At 43.3% G+C, this 26,530-nt stretch overlaps 1 protein-coding gene across 1 annotated transcript in view; it reads right to left on the bottom strand.

Annotated features, from left to right (window-relative positions):
• March11 (membrane associated ring-CH-type finger 11) overlaps window positions 1-26,530 on the bottom strand; it is a 120,508-nt gene that overhangs the window by 11,063 nt on the left and 82,915 nt on the right. Inside the window, exon 3 of the mRNA XM_023704930.1 lies at window positions 18,771-18,963. Coding sequence (XP_023560698.1) covers window positions 18,771-18,963 — 193 coding nt within the window. The remainder of the gene's footprint in view (window positions 1-18,770; window positions 18,964-26,530) is intronic.

The raw sequence follows: 26,530 nt of genomic DNA, 5'->3' as shown, positions 1-26,530 counted from the left end.
CAACAAAAAAAACAGACCTGAGCATCAATGGAACTGATGTAAAGATACAGACACAACTACAAATACATTCAGCTACCTTATTTTTGACCAAGGGGCTAAGCACGTTCAATGGGAGAAAGCCTCTTTAATAAATGGTGCTGGAAAAACAGGCTTTCCACAAGCCACAAGCTAAAACTAGACCCATGTCTATTCACCATGCACTAAACTACAGTCAAAATGGGCCAAAAATTTAAATATTAAAACAGAACACTAAATCTATTGGAGGAAAAAGTAGGTAGAAATATTTTTTTCTATACTTTAGGGAAGGGTCTACAGGGTGTTCAGGGTCTCACTACTAGATTGAACTCATACTGATCCACCTGTTTACAGCCTCCCAACAGCTGGGATTATAGGCATGCACCACCACGCCCAGTCTTAATCACTGTCTCAGCCCGCCCCGGGGGTGGGGTGGTACTGCAGGCCTGGGGATCAAACCCCTGGCCCCTACGCCTGCTTGTAGGCACTTTAATCTGCTGAGCTATTTGGCCAGTATAAATTAGGTAGATGTCTTGAAGACATCTTGAAGAACTCTGTCGGGGGAGAGTTCATTTATGAAAACCAAACAAAACTCAAAACCAAAAGGAGAAATACTTCAAATAATCAAAAACTAGGATTTTATCTTTTTAAAAAAAGTTTTGCACATCAAAATAAATCACCAAGAGAATTTAAAGAAAATGCATGAATTGGGAAAAATTATAGCTGACTGTCCCACAAACAAAAGGCTTCTATCTACCTAGAACATATAAATAATTTTTTTAAAAATCAGGTCCTCAAAATTCAAAGACCCAAACCAAAAATGAGCATATGAGATGAATACACAGTTCTCAGAGGAAGAAAAACAAATGGCAAATAAATATATGAAAAAGTGTTCAACATCATTGGTCATTTGAGAAATGAACATTGAAACAACTGAAATTCCATCTCAATCTGGGAAGAAGGGTTATCATCAAGAAGTTAGCCAATAACAAGACCTGGAGGGGCTGTGGGGAAAAGGAACCCTCTCCGCTGTTGGTGGCAGTGAAGATGGTGCATCCACTATGGCAAGCAGTGCAGAGACTCCTCAAGGAGCTGGGCCTGGTAACACATTCGCGCCAGCCATTCCCCTCTTGGGTGTTCTTACTGAAGATCTGAAAACATCGTACCTTGGTGATATATGTGTGCCCCCATGTTCATAGCAATGCAACTTGTCATAGCTAAGCCGGAGAAGCACCCCAAATGCTGATCAAGTGAGGAATGGATAAAAATGTGTGGTATTTTTACACAAATGAGTATTACTGAGCTACAAAAACAAGATAATCTTGAGGCTTCTATAGGCAAATGGATGCAAGAGAGACCAGACTCACAAGTGAAATAAATCAGAGCAGCATGTATAAACATCATATTGTCTCCCTAATGTAAGAACCTGAAAGAATAAATAGGATCAGAAAGGTACAGTGGATACTACGAGAGGGAAAGGAGCTGTCCAATGTGAAGGAGCAGCCAGGGTGAGGGACAGGAGAAAAGGAAGAAAGAGGGAAGGGAAAAGTAATATGTACGTACATACACAGCATAGCTTGGGTAATTGCACTGCTGATTTGTGCTGGTCTATGGAAAGGAGCAGTTAATGCTTAACATTTTTCCTCATTTTTAATATTTTCAACAATTTTACGAACTTGTATCTGGTAATCTGAACAACTAATTTGAAGACAATAATATGCAATGTAACAACCACTGTTAAATTCCTATCATTTGGGTGGATATATATATATATTAGTTAAGATAGTTATACCAATTTCTCTTAGTTCATGGAAAAGTTAGGTTTGCGCCAATACTACCTGGACAATTAAATGACTATTATACTCTGAGTAACTAATTTAAAGATAACAATATACAATGTATTGACCATTTCTATCCTTTTATTATCTTGTTTTAAAATTCTGGGTTTTTTAATGAAAAAAGAAAAATGCCTCTGAAGAAAATTTCTAGCTTAAATTTAATCTTTCTCCTTGCCAAGATCCTCCTCTCCACCCCTTTCGTGTGGGGTGTGTGTGTGTGTGTGTGTGTGTGTGTGTGTGTCTATCCATACTTTATAAAGACAACTTTATAATCCCTAGTCGTGTAAGTAGACGCGGACAGGAAGCTTTGGGTTCCTTCTAATCCTGTGCTACAACAGCTCCGAGCCCATCTCATCAATTAGCTTCAATTTTAACGCCTAAGTTTTTAGGGATATTTGATGAATGCTGAAGCATAGCTCCTTCAAAGAATTAACAAAATCAGGCTGTGGCCTACAATGATTTTGTTGTGTTGATCTTTGCTAAAATGTGATAAAATGCAGTAACCTTTCTGACACTATTTCTCAACAGACCCCAAATTTAAATGCCCAACAGTTACACAAACTCAGATTTGAGTACGGAGTCAATTACATTAAAGTTATTCCCTTGTTGTTGAATCTTATTAATATGAATCTTGAAGAACTGGCCAGAACTCATGATGGTTACTTCAGCATGTACTGAATGATTCTTTGTTGGACTAGACTATACACAAAGATCAAAAACACAAAATGCAAAACAGATAACATTTAGTGCACATTGAAAGGCATATGTACCACCATTACTTTCACCTCCAAAAAGACTCTCCTAAATTGATACTTTCAAACCCAGCCCTCTAGGGATCACAAAGGCCTAATTATATATGGAGAGTTTTGTGGCTATATATCTCTGGTGATGTCTATATATGAACAATATAAAGTGGTAATCTACATAAAATAGCATACATCTATCGAACATGTGCTGACTTTTCCATTGTCAAATACAAGCAGTATAAACTTTTGCTTCGTTCGGAACTGCCTAGAACCAAGTGCAGTTCAAGTGTCCAAGTTCAACGTGGCAGGTTGCTCATGACATCTTCCAGTTCTGGGATTCAAACAGACTCATCTTCAACATTGCCAATTACATTTTGGGGGTGGACACCCTCTTAAGGATAAGTCATTCTAAAACTTCCTGTAATACAAAAACCTCAATGGTAGTAGCCAGCTAATTTCCAGATATCGACGATCCAGACCCCACTCCCAGGTAGACAGCAGCACCTGTCAACAGGGGATGCTTACAGCTGGGAAGCCCCCTCTGTGACGACAGCCTCTTGGGAGTGCACAGAAGCGTCCTGGTGCTCAGTGGACGACTCTGCCTTCCTACACAACCTGCAATCATCAGCCTGGGCAGAAGGGCGCACTGGTGCTCATCTCCCATGTTAGTGACACCATCGCTGGAAAAAGGCTGGAAAGGCCCAGCGTTCGTGAAGAATATATAGCCACTGGCTACCTGACAGTGAAGCCAGCATCCCTTCTTCCAGAAGGTTCTGAGATAGACTAAATTTATCCTTGTCCTGTCCTGTCATTTTCATCTCACCCAGTTTTATCTAGTTAATAACCATTCCCCCAAGCCAATTAAACCAGACACAAGGAAATCCCCAGGATTCCTCTTTCTTGAACAAAATTGTGTTCGTTTTGTCTTCTTCCTGAATTCAAACCATAAACAGAGAAGTTCCTGGAATGCTTACTTTTTCAGTCATGCTTTGAGGTCCCGTTCTCTCATACCTTCTTCTCGGATGCACCCAAACTCAGTCACCACCTCCTCCCGCCACCTGCGGCTCTCTTGTTTATTATCTACACTCAGCCTCTTCGTAGAGTCTGGCCCTGACCACCTGTGGGCTCCCTGACAGTGAGGACTTATCGGACTTGCCTTCGGGTACCTAGTGCTCCTTCAGCACCTGGTGCAGGACTAAGAACTCAGCTATGCTTTGCTGAATGGAAAGGACAGAAAAAGAGGGAAGCAAGCGCTGCTGGAACCTACATCATGGCAAGGACTGACGATCTAGTTGCAGTGCCATTTAAAAAAGAAAAAAAATGCAAGTGACGTTCTTTGACACATAAAAGAAATACTTTGAGACACTAAATATAAATTGAAGCATTCAGTACAAAATTAGATTTAGAATGGCTTTGGGGCTCAGTGCCCATAACATGACAGTGGGTTTTTCCAAGCAGGAAAAAAAAATATGGATGGAGGGAAGAGCAAAGGCAAGCAGCCAAGAAAATTCTATAAGAATCTGTGGTCAGCCCCTGTAAACTCCCAGCGCCTCTTTCAGGGTCTTATTGGCCTGGTCATCAAATGTTTACTTGCTTCACAAAATTATGAACCCAGATATTTACAAAATGATTGTGCTGAGGCTGAGAAACAGAAGAGACGGTTACAGATTCCTCTTGGCTACTCCGAGCAAAAGACAAAGAGACGGAAAAGGAAACTGCCCATCCCTCTGGCCACATTTCCTGAGGACACAGCCCATTAGGTGATCATTGTATCCACGTTTGTATCCCTCCTTAGACAGGTGGAAGACTCTCCTAACCTTTCAGCGGCTAAGCCTACATCACCAGCACTCACAGGATATTCCTCTAAGGCTGCAAACTCCGTGACTAGTTATAAAATATACAGTATGGAAAAATTTTAAAACTCACCAGAGAAAGGAATCATTATAGCATTAAAAAATACAACAGTATTTGAGCAAAAAGGATCTATGGATGCATTTTTTTCAATTAAAAATCCCAACACGTTTAAAGATAATAAAGCTGTCTTAGAGTTCCCTAATTGGGGGCAGTGACTAGAATCAGTTTAATTTCAGTTGAATGAAATGTGAATTCTCTCAACTCAGGGACAGATGACATACCTTGTAGCAAGGAAAGCATCATTTATTTCAAGGGCAAGAAGGCCAAGAAGACACTGCACTGAATTTCAAAATTAAAAAATCTATATATTCAGCTGATCTCACGCAGGCCGTGCATCTTGGGGAATGAGAACCATGAGACGCACGGGTGTGATACAGTGCGGCTTACGCGAGGAGCTCTAGTGCGCAAGGCTCGGACCGAGGCCTGGTGCGCTTGCTGTGCAGTACTGCAGCCCCAGGAGCCGCCCTAGGCCACAGCCAGGCATCCCGGACTCTCTGCAGGCCCTAGAGCGCGCAGGGGCCACGGCACGCTGATTGAGAACTAGACAAAATCAGAATCAGTTCCTGAAAACAACGAAGCCTAAGATGGGTAAATTCTCCTCTACACTTTACCCAGAAGAATGACTACAGATTTTAGATGAGATAGAGAATCTGAGTAACACAAATAATAAAAATAAATAACTCTTCTTGCAGGCCCTGAATTGATGGAAACGGTATTTGGTTCACAAAGCACGTCTGCCTCTAGCTTCTGTGGTGGTGGGCACTTCGCGGCCTGAACGCTGGTGTCATGGGTGCCCACTCGTTCCCCACGCTCCAGCTCACGGACTACAGCCAGTCTTGGAAAGAAACTGGGCAGCCGTGTCCTAGCAGACAGCAGAAATAAATACTGTGAATGGCTCATTTCTTTGCAAGGGGTAAACCATCCACAGGAAATTCGTAAAACGCGATTTTCGTAATATTCACAGTAAAATACGTATGTGTTGTTATGTTTTAGTCAGTTTTGAAGGAAGAAAATATTTACTTTGTTTTTTAAAATTTTTTTATTAATATATGTTTGTGACACGTAAGTACATTTGTGGTGAGGCGTGGGCACAAATGCGTGTCACATCTTGGGTCTCTTCGCTTCCCGGCCCGCTCCCTCCCACTGCTCTAAGGCCCAGGGCCCGCCCACCATGCGAGGTCTGTCTCCCTGTCTCCTCAATGCTTCCTTCATGCTGTTCTTTGACGTATTTACACTTTGGGCTTCACACAGAAGAGAAACAACGTCACATCTATCCTTCTACTTATTTTACTTAGCAGGGTAGGCTCAAGGTGCATCCATTTTTCTAAAAAGATGTAAACTGAAATATTGACCAAAACATTTTTATGTATGTAGGTTATTTCATATATATTGGTTTTAAGCATTTCTTTTTATATTTCTCTTAAATTATAAAGAAAATGGATAAAACTCAAAAAAAGCTATCATTTGGGAATAATGACATTTTTAACTCTTCTCATTTCATTCCTGTTTCATTTCATGACACTAGCAGCAGATTTCCAACTGAAACTATTAATGATTATTTTAGCGTGAATGCAAAAATGCTGCGACCTCTTTTCCTTAACATTCTGTTCCTTGACCTAGCAAGAAAACTCAAGGTTGAGCTGCGATTCTCTGCGCAGATGCGTCTTGGAAACAAACTATTTCACTCAGAACAACAGAAAGAATGCAGTGGCTTTGAATGCAGCGCATTTCATGCTCTTTTATTTTTTTCTACGATGATTTCATACATCTTTGGCTCCATCACTTTAGAATAAATGAATAAAGACCTCATGAGATAACTTCATTTCTTTGGGCTTTCAGAGGAAAAAACTTCTTTTTCTCTTTTCCAATCTAAAATCAGCTCTGTTGCTTTTAAAAACGATACTCCTTCCTGGGTCACAGTGTCAGTGCTCAAGACAGTAGCAGAAGCAGTCTCGCTTGGTGTATAGACAGCACGTGTTGTAAGTGGTCGCCCAGGTCAGCTCGGGACTTCTCTCTCTCGTGCGCCTCTGGGTGCTGGGCTCCAGCACCCCACGTTTCCTGGGCAGTAAGCTGCTGCTGCCCACCCCGGGAATCTTCGATTGTCCTCCTGATTTCTTCTCACCATTTCGCAGCCAAATGCTAAAGCAAACAAATCACCTTCCTTGATTCCACGCTTCGCTCTTGCTTCTACCCTCCTCAGACTGTGCCTTTTGTCAGCCACGATCCGTGAACTTATGTGGGGGCTCCTTTCTGCCTGCTGCTACCATCCTCCATGTGCTGACGTCATGCCTTACCCACTATTATGCTTTGCATCTATTTGTCCCCCAGAAGTCTCATGCAGTCATGGGGTGGCTTCTAGCATTTGTGACTAATTCATGACCCAATTCTGGGATTGTGGATGTACGTGCTACCCCTGCCCTGAAGCAGATAACCTTCATACAAATAGGAAGGGAGAGAGGCAGGCTAGCTGAAGCGGCCGCTGCTCCTTCCTTTGCTCTTTGCTGTTTTCCACCACCATGAACTGCTGCCCTCTGCCATGTGCCACTCTGCCTTGGAGCCAGCCGAGTATGGACTGAAACCTTCACAGACTGTGAGCTAAATAAACCTTCCCTTCCTTCATTTTGGGTGGTGGGTATTTGGTCCAGCAATGAGAGAAGAGTAACTGAGACACCCACCCAACCCCATAGTGCCAAATCCAGTAACGAACTGTAGCTTTACGCCACTGCCAGGAGCTGGCGTCCGGTACGTGGCCTCCTCCCAGGGCCTTCCTCAGCCTTGCCGTCCTCTGGCCTCACCCCCACCCTGTCTTCCTGTCTCACTGGGTTCCTCAAAGTGCTGCTCACCTCACCTCCACAAGACTGACTGCAGCTTTTACAGAGAAGACAGAGAATTGAGTACCACAAATAATAAAAACTAAATCACTCCTCTTGCAGGCCATGAGTTCATGGAAACACCTTTGGGCTGGCAAGGGCATTTATTCAGTGAACAGTGTTCCCAACCACGGCACTAACTCTCCAGCTCCAACCTCTAGGCTGAGCTGCGCACCTTCACACCCAGCTGCACGTACAATTGGATTCTCCGCATGTTCTGCACAAAGAAAATGTCCGTGATTCCCTCCCTTGGCCCTCTTCTGATATTCTGCATTCCCGTGACTACCATCACCTAGCTTCTGTGAGTCACACCTGGCCGGGCCCTCGGCCCTCACATACCTCTACTGAACAGATCCCAGGTCGCTTTTAGTTCTGGCCTCCTATCCATTTTAATGCAAAATCACTCGTGTGGCTTGTAAAATCTTTCTCACCTTTGCCAGCACGACTCTCCCTACTCTGAGCTTCTTTTACATAGAAGTCCCTTCTTCAATGTCAAGCCCATCAAACACACCTACCTAACACAAGACTTCTCGTACCTAGCACAGGGTCCTGTAGAGGCCCCTGGGCTCCCAGCTGGGGCTCTTCTCCCCAACTCCCATCCACAGGGTCCTTCTGTATGACCAGCTTTTGCTTGCTCACAGCAACTTCCCCAGCAAGCATGCTTGCCTTGCATCTGTGAACGTAGGTTCCTTCGGGCTGAGGCACCCCGTGCGTGACACATGTGTGCACAGACTGAGGCAGCTGCCGCTCTCTAGGCCTGTTCCTAGCTCCTGCTGCACTTCAAAGTTTGGCTCAAGATTGCTTTCCTCCCATATCCATCGCTGACCCCAAGTGTGATTAGCCGTCCCCCAGCAGCTCTTAGGCGTATTGCTCTCCTGCCACTTCTCAGGTTGGCCTTTAATTGCTTCTTGCCTAAATGTGTGCAGACACCAAGGCAAGGCTCGGCAACCTGGAAGGGTCAACGAGGGAGTGTGCTCAGACTGTGTACACCTTCCGGCGCCTGTTGCAGCTGTTCACAGACTGCATCTAAACGAATGGATATAGTGCTGCCTGACACGACTTTATTTATGGGCACTTAAGTTTCAATTCAGTACCAGTGGCACATGCCATGGAATACTAATCTTCTCTTGATGTTCTTTTAAGCAGTTAAAAAAGTAAAAACTGGGGCTGAGGAGATAGCTCAGTAGAATAAGCGCTTGCCTGGCAAGTATAGGGTCCTGAGCTCAATCCCTGGTCCTGCAAAAAGAAAAAAAAAAGTAAAACTGTTTTGGGGTCATAGGTTGTACAAAAACAGGCAGTAGGCTGGATCTGTCCCTTGGGGCACAGTTTGCCAGTTTGTCCTTGTTCTGTTTCTAGCTCTATTCTGTGGTCCCCGCAGGAAGCAGTAACGGTTGCGGCAACCAGCACGGCCTGACGACACAGAGGAAGGCAGCTCCGAGTGGTGCGGCTCCCGAGGGAGGCCGTGAGGTCCGCAGAAACAGCACTCTCGGCGCGCTGCTCTGCTAACTGTGTGCGAATTTCTCTAAAAGAGTCTTGAACTTTCCAAGGTCAACTAAGAGCAGACTGCATTAAGTTGGGCCCTCCCCCTCCGTTTGGAAAAACTAAGGCGCTCCTGAGCCCTGAGAGCCCGTTCCAGGCCAGCACTGAGGCGTAAACAGCAAAAGCCAAGGATTTTTCTGTTTTATTTCCTGGGTGTTAAAAGACCCAATATCAGTAATAACCACGAGAATAATCTTTCTAGTGGAATTAGTAAACATCAGTATGGTTAAGGCCTCCAGAGAAAAGAGATAATGACCTGCTACTTCACATAGCTTATAAAAGGTAAAGACTTGCTTCTGCTTGAAGTGTTTCAAACTTCAGAGACAGCGCTGCCTCTGCCCCTGGGCCCAGCCCAGGATGTCCTCCAAGTGTGGGGCACCCCAGGCAGGCGACGGGTGTTTCAGGCTGACCAACTGTATCAGACTTGGTCTAAGGGAAGCAGCAGGACTTCTGAGCCATGAAGCATTCTAACATATGGTGAGACTGAGGAAGCTGTGCCATATTTAGGGAGGAATTCCAGGGGAGGTAGCAGAGCGTGCGCATCTGTCACGGTCATGGCTCCTCGTGCCCCAGACCTGCCCGCACCGCAGCTACAGCCCAGAGCCCCACCTGGCGTGAAGTTAGGAAGGAAGCCCCAGGGAGCTCTGGGCACGAGCAGAAGCATGCTCCTGTCCTCCTCGGAACCAGCTGGATGAAGGGCTGGTTGGCCAAGTTGTGGCGCTGAGGGATCGAATGACAGCTCAGGAAATGGAAGTATTTCCCGGAGCACAAGTGGCTGACACACTTCTTATGTCTAGAGGGAAAAATTACAGTGATGTGAAGATTCAAAAAGGAAATACTGAGCTAATCAGCTTCCCTGCCAACTATTATGCCAAACAGTGTTTAAGTTGAGCTGCTGGGTTTTTGAAAAAATTTTTTCACACGCCTTATAATTCATGCCAACATATCCACATCAGCATTCCTACAGAACTTAGAATAAGACAGATACAGCAACAACACCTCCTACAACCCACCTTACACCACAACCCAATGTGTGAGCTGCGACCCCTCAAGCAGTCATCTCCACGCCCACTGTACAAACCAGAGCTGGCCTGCTGCCTTTCAAACTTTGCTTTATTGGGTGAACCCAGTCCCTCAGATTCCAAGCTCAGTGGAAGCAGGGTGACTGGTGGGGGCAGGTTAGGCGTGAGGAAGAGGGGGGATCTGGGACCCCAGGGTATTGTGGTTAAAAAAGTCTACTTTGCCTCTGTGGGAGGGTTTCTGGATGAACACGGCTGAGAACTTGAATTGAGAAGGCCTGCCCTGCTTGGTGCCCCGGACATGATGTTTGCAAGGTGCCGCTGACTGACCTGCATGGTCTCCATTGCTCATAGAGAAAGGATCTGCAGTACCTAGGTGACCTGTGCCACGCCAGGCTGGACTGTGGTGGTCCCGCCTCTCCTCAGGGAGGCCTATGAAGGACAGGACCCAGACATCCCCAGGCAGTCTTGGCAGGGCAGTCCTCCAGGAGGATCTGGCCACTCGCCTGGTAATTTTACATTATTTGCTTGGAAGTATTTGATGCATTTTACAGTAATCCATCAATGTCTCCCAGCTCAACAATGTGATTTGTGGACAACGCAAGAAATACACATTTCACACAGTTCACTCCCAGCTGCTCCAAGCATGCACTAAGGTGGACCACCTCAAGCGTCCAGGAGCCTGAAGACTTCAGGTGGTCTTGGACAATACTTCTCTATTCATTTCTGCTTAAAATTTACAGCACAGCTCAATCTCCAATGCTAAACTCTTCCTTCTCGGTAGAATTTTTTTCATCTAAAATACTTTAAGAAATATTGTCAGCTTCTGAATCATGCTGAGAGGTGCCAGAAAACATGGAAAATTTTATTAAAAGAGAACTTAAATTCATTTATTAGAATATAGTGAGGTTTTGTTTTTCCAAAGCAGTAAACTTACTTTCTTAATTATGTTTTGCTTATGCTCACTGATTTATACTCCCTGAAAGAAAGCTATCCCAGCGAACAAATTTAAGAAGGCACATCTTGTCATTAAAAAGACAAGTACTGAGAACTTAGTTATGGTAACCAAGTTTCACGGTCCTGAAACATTTTGTCAAAATGCTTCATAGTAACTCATCAAATATCACCAGAGTTTGAAAATTTACTTTTCAAATTCCATGACCAAAAACTGTTAAATCTTCTGTTACCTTTAACTTCCCTACTTGGAAAAAAATTAGCAAAGTGAAGCAATGTCAAAAGACTTGACTTTTTAAAATATAAATATATGTCTAATATAATCCATCAATGATTGCAGGCATCGCTGTAATTATTACTCTCTGATATTACATAATAAAATGTGGACCTATTACCAACTGGCAATGCTAAACAGCACCCAGGAAATAACAATATATAATAAGATTCACGAACACTTAAGTAACTCTTTCAATGGAAAATAGAGGAAATAAAGGTTTATATTAGAAGACATAATCTGCCGAAGAAGCACTTTTTAGTACTGTCTTGACTATAACTCGTACAGTTGAGAAGAAAACATGTTGATCTTGTTCTTATTCTAGTATCTCAGAGAGGTTTTTTGTTGTTGTTTGTTTGTTTTAGAACTTCCTGGTCTTTGTAGCTTTCAAAAGCAAGGCAGCATAAACAATCATATTATACTTATCTCTCTTTAATTAATACTATTTTATCCCTAGCAAACAAATAGCAATGAGACACTTCCAAACCAATTAATAGGACAGTTTCAATAGTTAATACATTGCATATTGTTCTCTTCGTAGTGATTATCCATAGTACATGATGCAGACATGATATCCTGTCCAGACACTATTAGTACAGATCTTTCTGCTCACTGAACTAAGAGAGAGCAGCTTATCTCATTATTTCAAGGGACCTGCGAGGTATTTATAGTCCCGGCGGGCGTGCCTGTGTGTGTATCTAGCACTGCTCCCTTCTGCATGATTCCTCTTTAACTTGAGAAGCAAAGCAGTACGGAAAACGGAAAATAACAAATCAGTATTTTACCTTCCCAGCCAAGGGAGTGAGGCCCTTTTTCTTAAGACAGTATCAGGAAACACATTCCCTGCTAAAATGACCGAGAGGTGAAATCTCCTTAGTGTTAAATATCACAGAAGAAGCTGACCCCAGAGGTCCTCCGCGCGGTGGGGAATTTCTTACGGGCAGTGAGCTCTCATTTCCATCACTCCTGCTGAATTGCACCTTCAGAAGGAATACGCAAACGTGCTGGGAGAGCCGGGCTGGTCTGTCTGCACGTCACACCCCCATCTCTCAAGACTCCAGGCAGGGCGACCTGCCCAGCAGCACGACCCAGCCATGCCATCCCTATTTTCTGTGCTAAAATGTGTCACATCACCTTATAGAACTGATTTTAAGAAAACCACTCTAACAGTGTTTGGTGTAGCTAAAACCACCAAATGCAATGTCAGAAAGCGCCAACGCTCGTGGTTGGCCAAGTGGAGGAAATTAAGAACTCTTACGCGTTTGAAGGCAGTGTAAGTCGGGAAGTCTTTTTAGAGGGCAGTGAAGAGGACTCCTTGAAATTCAACACGTGGTTAATACTCTGAGTAAATCCAGACATTTGACGTCTCAGAATCTTGCGTACAGACATACATAAAACAGGTGGCTTTCATAGCACTGTCCCTAATGGCACAAATGGGTAACAACCTAAACAGCCATCAGTAGACGAAAGGTTAAATAAATCATGGCGCGTCTGTTGGAACGGCTCTTTAGTTGTCTCCCTGTTGAATGGAAATGACTGTTTTCTCAACAATGCATGTAGCATGATCCCATTCATATGAAAAATAAAACATGCACCCGGATGCATGTAAACTGAGCCGAAGAGATCCAAGGGACATATTTTACAATGTTGAAAAGGGAGACTCTTGCCAAGGGTGTGGTGCAGCAGTAAGGGTAGTGTCAATGGAGTGGTGTTTTTGTGACTTTATAGATTTCAGGATTACAAAGCATACATGTTATAGGTATATATCTGGACAATTAGATATTGCTTAAAATAATAAAAGTAAGATGGAAAAACACTATAATCATAACCAGTTCCATTTCACAGTGTCCTAGGGAGACCGACACCTCCCCATTGCGCCGTGGCGATGAGACTGGATCCAGGAACGAGAGCCCCAGCCCAGGGCCCACGCCCACCGAAGGGCTTCCAGCTGACTGCTCCCACCAGGCGATGCTGTTCACCGGCTGCACCACCCGACCCTGCAGCGAGCGCCTCGGGAGCTGTGCTTATCTTTAGACCCAAGTGAACCACAGGAGTCCCCTTCTCTCACTGGCCATTTCCGAGGCCCTTGAGTTGAGTTATGAATGAACGTGTTCCTGGCAGCGCGAGCTTCCGCTGCCCAGGCCTCCTCCCGCAGGCTCGTCCTCCCTTTCCAGGGTTGCTAGTCTTCCCTGTCCACAGTGAAGACCTCAGGGAAGGAGCCAAGGCAAACCCGCTGTGCTGCTCCCCGACCACTGCCGGCTCTCTCTCTCTCTTTATATTTCAATGTCCTTAAAATGGGTAGGACCTATATAATAAGTGTAGATTGAAAACTGAGTTCATATTTTACCCGTGGAAGTCTTCTAAACAGAAATGCTTACTGAACTTAATCTTGATGTTTTAAAGGTAATAGTACCTAGCTCCTTGGGAGAGCTTAAAACATTAATATCCAGGAAAAAAAGAACTAAAGAAAAAGAATTATTAACTAACAGTACGTGGAAACAACAAACCAATTCACTGTGTGTGGAAACAAACAAATTTTGCCAGGGAAAAATCTCTACAAATCTCTAAAAACTCTATAAATCTTTAAAATTCTACTTGACAGTGCAGTTTCTTCTGATCTGTTAAATGCGCTGGCTGGATTACAACATACTTGGACTCTGGGATGATTGGCCTTGGATTTCCAAAGAAAATTCTGAGTTGTCACTGTGTTTTTCTCATCTAACTGTTTAACCAAGTTTTAAATGCCTGTAGGAATATTTCCAACTGTTTCAAAACCCCCTAAAAGGGGACCAACCTCACATCCTCTGGGGGTGGACAGAGGTCCACTTTTCCTTTTGTCCAGACATCTGGGTTGTCACTTCCCCATAAAATCTGCAAGAACGTTTCTCCTCCTATCAGCACTCAGGGCTAATTTCTTCCCGCATTATCCAGTGACTAACTCCTGTGCTTTCTTTCATGCACGTCCCTTTGCTTTCTGTCGACCTACTCACATGGCCATCTTCTCTGTCAAACTACGTAACAACCAGCAAGAGGGATTCTCTACTGATTAATTAAATTAATTCCAAAGTGGTACTGCAGGGAGTGTGTGTGCAAAGTAAACTATACGTGCATTTGAAAAGGTGGAGGGAAAGAGACATTTCTGAGGGCCCATGAGGAACAGTACATAAAGTACTTTAGAACAGTAATCCTTGGCTGCGAGTACTAAACATCAAGCATCCTGCAAGATCAGTAACAAGGGTGATGCCAGTCCAAGATGAAATAGGGGCACTGGGGGCAGGAATTCTTTAGAAGTGTTTCTACGCAAGGCTGCGGCTCTAACAAGGCCACCCGTGGTGTGCCTTGTCACCCGCCCAGTACAAGGGCCCTCCCACCATCTCCCAGCATTGCTATTCCAGTTACGGCTTGTCACAGTGACTCCGATTCAACTGAAAAACTGTGCACACCCCAAGGGCTGAGGTACTCCTTGGGGTGGGGACATTACTGGCTTACGCGCATTCCTGGCAGGCAGCACTGTGGCGGCCGTATGGAACGTTCCCCATAAGCATTTATTAACTGACCTCAGCAAACTGGACTCATTATCGTAAAGTTGCTTTTCGCTCAGACTCTGGCTCTAAGTCTTCCAGGCAGTATTAGGACGAAGCACAATCAAGGCTATTTTGTTGCTGTCTTCATTTGACTAGAAGATATTTTAACTAATTCGAATTGTTAGCCGAGGTTAACGTTGGCTGTAATCTTAATGGCTATTGTTTTGTTTAGTATAGAAGGTTTCTAATTTCTTGGAGAAAAATTAAGATAGTCACTGAGCTAAAACAAAAAACTTACTTAGGTTTATACGTTAAATGATATTTATTCTGAATTTTTAACAATTTTTAAAAATACACAAAGAAATCACTGAGGGATGAGATTTGCAATTTATGCACCAATGACAGTACAAAGTACTATCAATATTTAAAAACACAGGGCAGGCCAAATGGCTCAGCAGATTAAAGGGCCTGCAAGCAGGCACAGGGGCTGGGGCACACTGAGGTGGCAATTGAGACTGGGCGTGGTGGTGCATGCCTGTAATCCCAGCTCTTGGGAGGGTGTAAACAGGCAGATCACTACAATCTAACAGTGAGACCCTGAACACCCTGTAGACCCTTCCTTAAAGTAAAAAAAAATGAAAAACACAGGTAACAATTTACTTTCCAAATATCTCCAGAAAAATGGCAACTGTCTTTCTTTCCAAGAAATTTGAATTTAAAAAAATAGGCAAATGCTCAAGTTTTTTTAAAAGAAAATAAAGAATAACAAAAAACCCAAACCATTAGAAATTATATAGAATTTCACTAAACAAAATGATAGGCATTCAACAATGCTTGTTATATTTCATATTGTTGTCCTCAAATTAGTTGTTCAGATTACCAGATATAAGCATGCAACATTGGCCAAAAAATTAAAAAGGAAAAAAAATTCAAACATTAACTTCTCCTTCTAATAGAGCAGCACAAATCAGCGGTAGTTACCCAAGCTCTGTCGTGTACATACGCACACATCCCTTTTTCCTTCCCTCCTTCTTTCTTGTCCCGTGTCCCTCATCCCAGCTGTTCCTCCCATCTGAACAGTTTCTTTCCCTTTCACAGTATGTGCTGTACCTCTCAGATCCTATTTATTCTTTCGGATTCTTGTACTAGGGAGACAATGCACTATTTTCACAAGCGGGCCTGCCCTATTTCACTCAGGAATGTGGCCTCTAGTTGTAGCCAGAAGCAGCCCAAATGGGTCATACTGTACTAAATGACCATTACTTCCCATGTGGAGGCTTTTGAAAGCAGATTTGAGTAATCTTCATTAAAATCTGACAATAACAATTAAGTCAGACTATCATAGCAGCAGCGATGCAAGTTTTGAAATTCAAGAAAATAATTTTCTAATTAGGAATATGTAGTCCTTTTGAGTATTACAATGATGTCAAGAAAGTCAACTGAATATTTTTCCTTCCTAGTTGAATTGGAAGTCTAAATTTTTCTTTTTGACATTTCCCTAATTTTATTGAAAAAAAAATTTTAAGGTTTTTTCATCGTGTGTGTGTGTGTGTGTGTGTGTGTGTGTGTGTGTGTGTGCAGGGTCTCACTATGCAGCTTGGACTCATAGCGATCCTTTGAAGAAAAACTTTTATTTATTTATTTATTTATGGCAGAACCGGGGATTGAACTCAGGCCCTTGCGCTTGCCAGGGAAGCGCTTATTCCACTGAGCCATCTCCCCGGCCCCTGAAAAACTTTTTTTTAAAGATTTCTTTCTTTATTTGGTACAGGTCCACTATGCAGCTTGGACTCATAGTGATCCTCCTGTCTCAGCCTCCCAAGCAGTGAGATTACAGGCGTGCGTCACGATGCCCCGGCTCGGTGGTGGGCTCAGCACAGCGCAGGGCTGGCGTGGCATGTGGTACTGGGGATCAAACCCAGGTCCTTGCACTCACCGGCTGGCACATAGACTGCTGAGCTATCTCCCCAGCCCTGAAAAATTATTTTTAAACTATACAGAGAAATACAAAAATTAAACATATTAGTGGGGTACCACATACTGATTCCATACACTGTGTAATGCTTAAATCTATCTCCTCCAATATTTACCATTTGTTTATGGTGAAAACCTATGAAATTCTTTCTCCTAGCTTTCTGAAATGCTCCCATTTTAATATCAATGGAGTGGTGCATAATATTCAAGTTGAAGAATTCACGCAATCTTTGTACTTGAAAGATTCAATTTGTAGAACAGTTTTGCAATTTTTGTTATTTAGAGAAATTCTCTGAAGACTAAATTTAGTAGAGGTTTAGAACTTCCAAATGTTTGCATATGCATTATCACATTTAATGCAAAGTGTTCAAATAGACAATTAGAACAATTATTCAGGAAACAGCTGCAGAGTTTAACATTATTCACGATATTCCCACTCTTCTTGATTTTTTTCTTTTCAGCCTTAAATATGATTGTTTTCTTTCCAATTAGTCTTGTATTGGTGACAGGAAGGAAATTTTTATAAAACAGAAAGTCAGACTTATCATTTATAGATGTAGTTTTTTTAAAAAATAGATGTTGTTATTTTGGAAAAAGTTGAAATTGCTAGTTAAACTAAGGCTGTGGTACGTACACATATTAGATTAAATGACATAAAATCATTTCAGTGTTTCTCACTTGTTCAAATATATTCGATCGGCCATTTCTAATTAGTGTTTGCTGGGGCTGGGAGATAGCTTGGCGGTCTGAGCACGAGGACCCGGGTTCAATCCCTGCTACTGCATGTTGTGCCGGCCCTGGAACCACGTATGGTGGTGGACACCTGTAATCCCAGCACTAAGGGAGGCTGAGACAGGAGGACAAGTCCAAACCGGGTAGCGAGACCCTGTATCAAATAAATAAATAAAGTGTCTAATTAGTGTTTCCTTCATTTAGATCTGCGTGGTCGGAACCGTTATCCCCATTTGAACAGCGAGAGGACGAGCAAGCGTGCAACAAGATGAACAGACCTAGGCTAGCAGAGCTGGGCTTGCATCCCACCCCTCAGCCCACAGCGGGCATCCCTGAGCTGGACAGTGAGGTTCCCAAGCTTGCGGGCATCCCTGAGCTGGACAGTGAGGTTCCCAAGCTTGCGGGGCATCGGAACGTGGAAGTGCTATGAGGATGGGGGCAGAGTGGGCTGCGATGGGGCTGAGAACGGGGAGGTGCTGGGGACACTGCCACTGCCACTGGCCCGGGCAGCACAGTGTGAGAGCCACTGCTTTAACTTATGGCTCTTTTTACAGCTCACAAGGATGCAAACCAGAATAGAGGAGAAAAACCCCTTTGTGGCCTGGTGTCCAGATCCACCAGCCTCCGCCCAACCCGGAAGTGGCTGCCATCACAGTGGCCGCCTGCGGCACCTCACACCTGTCACACAAATGCTGCGTGGCTTGCCCGCCGTGTTTTCCATGGCATTAGGGAACTGGCAACCGGTCAGGTGCATCGCAGAGTGACCTTTCTACAGCGATCTTGCAGCAACCTATTTGGGCTAAAATGTTTGATACACTTTTGTTTCTAAGCCACTGACTCTGTTAAGTGAAACAAAGAGGGACAAGTCAGAAAGGAAAATTGTCGCCAAGTTCCTAATCCTCCACGAAGCCATTTGTGTCTGCGCAGAAGGCGAGCCACAGCCATAGCATGGGTCTTCTGGCGACTGGCTTCTCTCCGAGTGTGTAGTACTGCCACCTGCATTGATCCGCCCTTCCCCAGCTCTATAAAGGGACACTGGTTCACTCTCATTCTTTAGAAATGAATGGCCTTGCTTGGATCACTCACCTCAAGTCATTTCTTCAACCTCTCCTTTCTTCTAATTGCAAAATATAATGCTTCCCACGGGCTTTGTCTGTTACTTTGTCAGAGAACATCAGACTATGAATGCCATTGCTAGTGCTATCTTCTCGAGGGAACGTATCCTTCTAGCCCCAAATAATTAATTCTTTGTAAAACCAAGGTAATGCGAACCACAACATTCTAGGTAGGTTAGATCCAACTGGTGAGAAGAAAATCGCTGAAAAAAATGGATTACTGAGAGTTCATACACGTTTCGCGTCGTGGTCTTACCTATGCACACTAGGTCCATAAAACCATACATTCCATAGCAGATTTGGAAAAGGATGTCCTTCCTCTGCCACACGGCATAGGGGCTGAAGGCTGACCAGAGGAGCCAAGTCACACTCGCTACCAAGAACAGGGATCCTAGGATTACAGCAACCATCTGAACTTTCTCAACCAGTGTTATAGAAATGCTTTGCCACTACAAGAAAAAAGAGGCATGTGAGGAAAAGGCGCCATGTATAATCGCCAAAGAAAAAAAGAAACATTTTCAGCCCGTGATTTTCTCCATAACGTCAGGCCTCTTGCAGTCTGAGCAGCACCCAAGTGAATATTGCTACTTCATGCAAGCTATCAAAGGTAGACAAGCAGATAAAGATTAATAAATCGCCTTCTTCACCATTCTGCAAATTTAATCTAGTTTTACTCCAAATAATACTGAATGTGAATGGCTGAGGAACACTTTGTACTGGAGAATCACACTGTTATCCGTCATGCATGCATGAAATTAAACACGATCTGACAACACATGGTAAGGACTCCTCTACCGGGCACTTATTTTGTTCTTAATCAATCCATTTGGTTCCTAAAAAGGGGGAAAGTTGTCTCTTGTTTTAGCAGAAATATGTGGAACTATAAAACAAAATAAGTAAGTTATATATGAATAGCAGTGAAAAATTCATTTAAGATAACAAACACTAGAATAATCACAAGGAAACTATAAAATTAGACATTTCTGTTACCGGTACATTTCATATGCTTAAATACTACTAGCTTTTTATTATCTAATGGATAATCTATGAAGAATTTTTGTCAAGATTTAGAATTTGTACGTAAGTGGATTATCTTAGAAACTCATGAACTATATTGGCTCGCACTATTCAAAGACAAAAACAATTTGGTATCCTAATATTTCAGAGGTTTTAGGTGATAAATGATCAAAAGTCCTGCAAGGTGCTATCAGACAGAGAGGATTGGCCATGTTCTCCATTTCTCCTGCTTAAAACAGAACCACACTAGGGTTGCTGCAGTTTCCCAGGAAGCAGTGCGACGCAGAAGGCCCCAGACAGCCCCGTTCTGGGCGGGGGGAGTGCTGGCGCAGCGCGGCACCGCCGAGAGAACTTGTACGCAGCTCAAAATGCCCTTTTAAGAATGAGCTTCACCACTCAGTGTATAATGAATGAATCTGAAATTTCCTTAGAAGACTTACTTACCTTAAGTCTGAACACACACATCCCCAGGTAATATATCTGTAGGGTCCCTCCCTCCTCATGGTGCATCTGCCCGTCTGTCTCTCCCCTCCTCTCTCTCTCTCATGCATACACAGAACTCATAAATTCATATGCTACTTATATTTTAAATCCAGATTTAATCATCTGGATTATTTTTGCACACTAAGACATATTATTAATTTCTACATTTGTTACAGATTAAAGCCAATGTACATTTGAAATATTCCTTAAAGTCATTTAAATGTTTACTTTTAAAAAACAGAAGCAGTGGCAGTTGTTTGCTGTATGAAATACATTATTGCTCATTTTAGCGTGAACATTCATTTAATTAAAAAAATAGTTCTTGTTTTCACAATTCTGAATAAACTAGTTGACATTATTTTACCATTATAAGTGAATCTATACTTTGAAATATATATATTTAGGTAGATTTTGAAGGTTTTTTCCCTTAGTTTCCTGACATTTTAATGAATTTATTACAAATTTGAAGCACTTTAAATGTGGGGATTACCTAGCAGATGTGAGGTGTCAGCGTTCCTTGATCGGGTTTAGTTTTGATGCTCGTTAAAATCTGCTTTGAGAACAACATGGAAAACAGTATAGAAAGCTGCCTAGAGCTGGCATCTCTTCTGGGCGAATACCACCACACTGATGTGCATTATTATCAATTTATTGATCTGTGTGCTTTGTCAACATATTACTCACACCAGAGAGGTGGCAACTTCACCTAATTTTAAATCTATGAGATGAAGGCGTGTGTGGATTTCCACCTGGAGGTCCACGTGCTCAAATACATGGGCCTGAATCCTGACAGTCCTTGGGCAATCAGTCAAAAATGAGGAGGACTTGCGGAGAGAGGCCCCCACGCAGACCTGCCTCCCTCACCAGTGACCCTTACGGCCACCCGGGTTCATCACGAAACTTTGCCGGCATTAAGTTTAAGCAGCTAAGCTTGCACAAGTTGCTGTACTTGGCCTCCCTCGACCCACAAATCGCCTGATTCGAGCCGATCCGCATGACAGCTCTGCACAGTGTGGTTTAGTCCCGCTAGATGGTCGGTTTGCACGGACCATCAGAGGGATGGGCGAGGCTCTGGAGCTTCCTGGGACCCAGGAAGTGCGCGGCCACTCAGAGCTGAGGTCCTGGCCACCTCGGCTTCCTGCCCAGCATGCTTCCGACCCGGGCAGTGGAGCTGTCCTTCACAGGCAAGGCGAATGAGCGAGGGAGTGGTTAGCAGGCTAAGAAACTCAGAAGCACCGGGTTTGCCATGTGAGGCCAAGTGGAATATGTTTTAAAATTCAAGTGCTCGACAGTTTGCAATCAACAGATTTAAAATTATATGAAGAACCTAGGTAAAAAGAACACCTCTTAATTGGGAAGTTTAATTATTTATTATTACTATAGAAATCATCACTTGTTATGGATATTAAGTCATTTCAGATGTTGAAAGCTTATTTTCAAAGATGAACAAATTGTACACAACCTATAGTGAATCCCCTGAAGTATTGTGGTTATATATCATTCTGATAGTAATGGAAATCACTCCACTAATAAATGAAAATATCCGAAGCTGTTGAAAGTAAACAGATGTTCTTCATATACTGATGAACATTAATGTTAACTTCATTTAACTGAGTAGCTAATGAGGACAAATATTACTGAAACCAAAATTATTATTAAATCCAATTATAAACATAAGCATTACCCTTTGGACACTGATACCTTAGTGATTTCTTTGCCCACTATATATGGCTACTATATATTTCTAGTTCGCACAAAAGGAGGGATTGCTCCCTTTCTTCCCCTAAGAAACATAACTGCCATATGCAGGCTGGTAGGAAACTCAGCCAGTGTCCTGGCCCTCCTCGGAAGGCAGAAATGATCTAGGGCGGTGGCCTCCAGACGCTGTGTGAGTGGACCAACCACTTGGACAAGGAAAGTACTGAGTCCCCTGGGCTCTTCTCTCGTAGTATCCAAGGATTAAAGTTTGCAAGATCTTTTCAACAAAAATTTGAATAGCTAAACAACACATTCTTTTCCTCTGAAGAGATACATCAGAGTGTGTATGCGTGTTTGTGCATATGTGTATGTGTGTGTTTTCATTTAACTTTATCAAGTTCAGATAAGAAAGTAATATGACAATAATCAGATTGATTCTAAACAATTACCATTATTTTATTTCTATAATATTTGAATATATACAGCTCTGACATTACTTAAAAACTTGCTTACTTTGATATAACAAACTATTGCACCTGTAGTTTCTAACCAAAGTGGGACCACAGAGCCGCTCTTTTGGAAGTTTACCCTTATTTAATGCACTAAAAGAAGTAATTTAATGCCAATTTTTAAATTTAATAGTAATTTGATACATATATATATATATATATATATATGCTGTTATGCATGTACGTTTATACCCAAAACGTGCTGGGAATTTTTTCTAAGAAGTTACACATGCTAATTCTTTTAATCTCCACAACAAGTCTACTAGGGAATTTTTATCCCTACTTGAGAGATAAGTAAGCTGAAGCAGAGAGAGGCTGAACTACGGAAGCAGCGCAAGCGCAGGCGCGAGCGTGCGCAGGGCGGCTCCAGTCCTGGCCCCGCAGCACGCCGGCCTGCACCGCCACCGCACACGCTCCGCCTGGCCGGCCGCAGCCGCACGGCCCTGCCAGCTCCCGTGACGCGCGGTGGAAGGCCGGCTGCGCCTAGGCTGGCTGGGACGGCAGGCCTCTGGGTGCGCACCGCAGCAGGGGCACCCGCTCTTTAGGAGGGAGCGGGGAGGCGCTGGCGCAGCCCGGCTCAGCTCGGCTGGCCTTCGGCTCCCCGGTGCGCTCCTTGCTGGGGCCTCCCGAGGGCGCGATCCCTCTTCTTGGCTGAAAGCGTCTCCTTTCCGTCCGGCCGGCCGGATCGCACAGAGCCAGCCGCTCGGCTCCGCGCGCGGCCCAGGCTGATTCCTGGTGCTGCGCACCCAGCAAGGTGGGAGAGGGCCGAACCCACGAGATTCTCGCTCGTCCCGCCGCGCACCTGCCTGCCGGACGCCCGCGTCCCCGGGACACACGTCCTGCGCTGGGCACACTCTCAGGGAGGCCACAGGGAGAGCTCAAACCGCAGGTCTCGGCTTCCAAAGCCCAAGTCTTTCTAAAACAGCTTTGTCAGCCTACCACATCTCTACTCTCACCCTTCTCCACCCGCTTACACGGACACATTCCGTGCCTGAAAGAAAAGCAAAATGGGAACAATGATCCCCAGGAGGAGACGGTGGTGGGAACGAGAAAAATTCCACTTGTGAAGAAAACAGCCCAGCAAGGTGCCAGTTAAATCTAAGCTGCACCTTTCCAAATGGTGTCTCTGAATTCTCCTCCATCCGGAAGTTGTAGCTTGTTAAATGAATGCTGAGAGATAGAAGACGACCTCAAAGAAGCATATCTCTTTCATTTTAATGGAAGTTTGGAAGTAAATTAAGTAAATCCATCAGAAAGGATTTAAAATTCCCTTTATTCATAGCTGTTCAGAGGAGCACCGAGGAAGCCCACCAGTTCCAAAAAGACACAGACAGCTGCAACCAGACTGGCTGCATCAGAAGAGGTACTTTCCTCGGGAAATAAGCGAATGCCCAATTACTACTGCGGGTTGCTGGGTAACAACAAGTATTCCTGCCGTGGTGAAACAGAAATGCTGGCGAACAGGGTTTAGTGTTGCCCTCTGAGAAAGGATGCGATTAAAAGCAAGGAATATTCTTCAAGGAAATGACAGGAGGACAAGCCGAAGTAAGACTTGAAGTCTCTCGTGCATAAATCACTGCTAGCCAGTAAGATAAGTCCTTGAGAAAGGTCCGCACACCCTCAGGTCTCGAGGAAGCTGTGTAGAAGATGAACCTGTCATCTCATTGTCTGAAAGAGTTAAGTCACCTCCTCAATTTAGAATCCAGTTTCCTCCTGGAAAACAACACATGCTCTGAGCAAAACAGGCCGGATTAAAGAGACAGCAGACCTGCTCGGCGTTCACTAAGGCATCCAGGGCAAAGTGCTGCTTCGTCTTTGTTTTTACGAGGCAGGCCAGGTATGAATCATAAGTTAATACACTTGTAGTACCATGAATTATACTGTGCAGTTGACAGGTGGGATTACTCAGCAGGGTCACAAGAGAGAACACCTGCTCTGAAGGAGAATCTTCTTCAGAAAAAGCCACATTCAGCCATCTCTACATGTTGCTTAAATTGTATCCCTCAAGTTGGCGTTGGAAATGCTGGCAGAAACATCTTAATGCAGAGTCAACTCACCGTGAAATTATAATACGTCATTAATTATATACCCATTCTTGGTAGTTATGTCTATCAAGGCTGCATTATAAAAGTGATCTCCTGGCTTGGTGCGGATCCTTTCTGCTGGAAGAGCAACTGCATGAACTCATGAGAGTGGAGGCAAAATCATGCAAAAGGAATTTGCTTTGCCGGAGAGAGATGAAATCTAGACAACCCCAAGAAAATATTAGAAAGCACAGACCATCTCTTTGAACAGCTCAATAGCAATTGATCAAATAAAAATGAGGCACAGTGACTGTCCTGAGGGTGAAAAGAGTAACTAAGACAATACTCTGAGTAACTTTACGCCATTTAGCTCAGTGGTGTAGATGATGGGATTTCCAGGACACACTTCCTAAACCTGACTCAGGAAAACGCGGAGCATGCGAGGGACTCCTCCTGTAACGAGCACAACCACCTCTGGCAAACAGCTGCACGATGGTTTGATCGCATGTTGGGATCTAAACAATCTTATACACACTCTGTCAGAAAATAAATGGCAACAGCATTTCTCAGCTCATTTATGGCAATCAGTGTATCTGACTACACCAACAAATTAAAAAAGGATAGATTTTTCTCATCAATTGCAGTAAAATTATTTGACATTCTCTTATTCACAATGAAAACTAAGAAGATAAAGAAAACTTCTTACACTCAAAAAAGCACCTATAAAACACATATTGCAGACTTGTATTTAATTGTGGAAAAAAATGTTTGCTTTCCTCAGTCAGGAACTAATTAAGATATTCAGCTTTATTATATTTATTCAAGTTTGGAGTGAATGTCTTCACAATACAGCAAGAGAAGAAAATAAGGTCCGCAGACTGTACGGGAGAAAGATAAACTAGTGTTTCTCTGTGGATGGCATTTGTATCTGTACAGAAACCCCAGGCATGCTACAAGAAAAGCTAATAGAATTAGTAAATTAAATTAGCAAACCCTCGAAACAGAAGAGTCAGACAAATATCTATATTTTAATACAACAGCACAAATTAGAAAAATGGCAAAAAAGATACATAAAAACACTAAAAATTATAAGTGACTTAGGACTGAATTTATAAAAAGGTATCTTCAAGGGCTGGGGAGATAGCTCAGTAGAATAAGTGCTTGCCTGACAAGCACAAGGTCCTGAGTTCAATCTCCAGTACCAAAAAAAATTTTAAAAAGATATCTTCAAGTTATCCCTAAATAAAAAATTACAGAAGACTCAAATTAATTATGGTGAAGATTCATTATACTTCAGGAAATTATTTTTGCCAACTTTAACTTTTAAATCTAAAGTAAAAGTATCTAACGGGCTTGCGAGATAGCTCAGTGGACTAAGCACCTGCTTAGGCAAGCACAGGGACCAGGGTTTGATCCCTGGCACCACATGCTGCCCTGGCCCTGCCCCCAAGCACACTGAGCGGGGCACCTAAACTGGACGTGGTAGCACACACCTATAATCCCAGTACTGGGGAGACTGAAAACAGGAGGGTCACTATGCATCTAAGCTATGTAGTGAGACGCTGTACCAAATGCATTTTTTTAAAAAGTACCTGACAGTATCAGAGAAACAAAGTTTTATTGGTTTTGCTCATATTTTCTATTTTTTTTATTCTAAAGAGAGAGAAAAAATAAAGATGATACAGAATTTCAAAACAATATGATAGGAAATTAACAATGGTTGTTACATTGCATGTTGTTATCCTCAAAGTAGTTGCTCAGATTATCAGATACAGGTGTACAAAGCTGATCACAGATACAAGCACTAACTATTCCTTTCAATGAACTCACAGAAATTTGTAGTGCAATTATCTTAGCCGTCTTATGTGTGTATACATATAGGCAAGATACACAGCTTTCTTCCCTTCCTTGAAAACCATCCTCGGGGCTGGGGAGACGGCTCAGAGGTCTAAGTGCCTGCCTGGCAAGTGCAAGGACCTGGGTTCGATGCTTGGTACCACATGCCACGCTGGCTTCAGAAGCCCAGGAGTGTCATGCCGGCCACCAAAACGGGATGTGGTGGTCCATGTCTGCAATCCCAGCACTGGGTAGGCTGAGACAGAAGCATCACTGTGAGTCCAAGCTGCATAGTGAGACCCTGTACCAAATAAATAAATAAACGAAAGATTAAAAAAAAACCTTTTTAAATGGTCATCAGCCAGGTGATCCTCACCTAGTTTTATTCCACAGAGATCAAAAATGAAAAAACAAATGTCCAGATCATTGCTTCCAATTTCTGCAAGAAT

This window comes from Octodon degus, unplaced genomic scaffold (assembly GCF_000260255.1).
Source record: "Octodon degus isolate 3935 unplaced genomic scaffold, OctDeg1.0 scaffold00207, whole genome shotgun sequence".
In the NCBI taxonomy this organism is placed as follows: Eukaryota; Metazoa; Chordata; class Mammalia; order Rodentia; family Octodontidae; genus Octodon; species Octodon degus.
The sequence above is the reverse complement of the archived record's forward strand: the minus strand, read 5'-3'. Positions and strand labels throughout refer to the sequence as shown.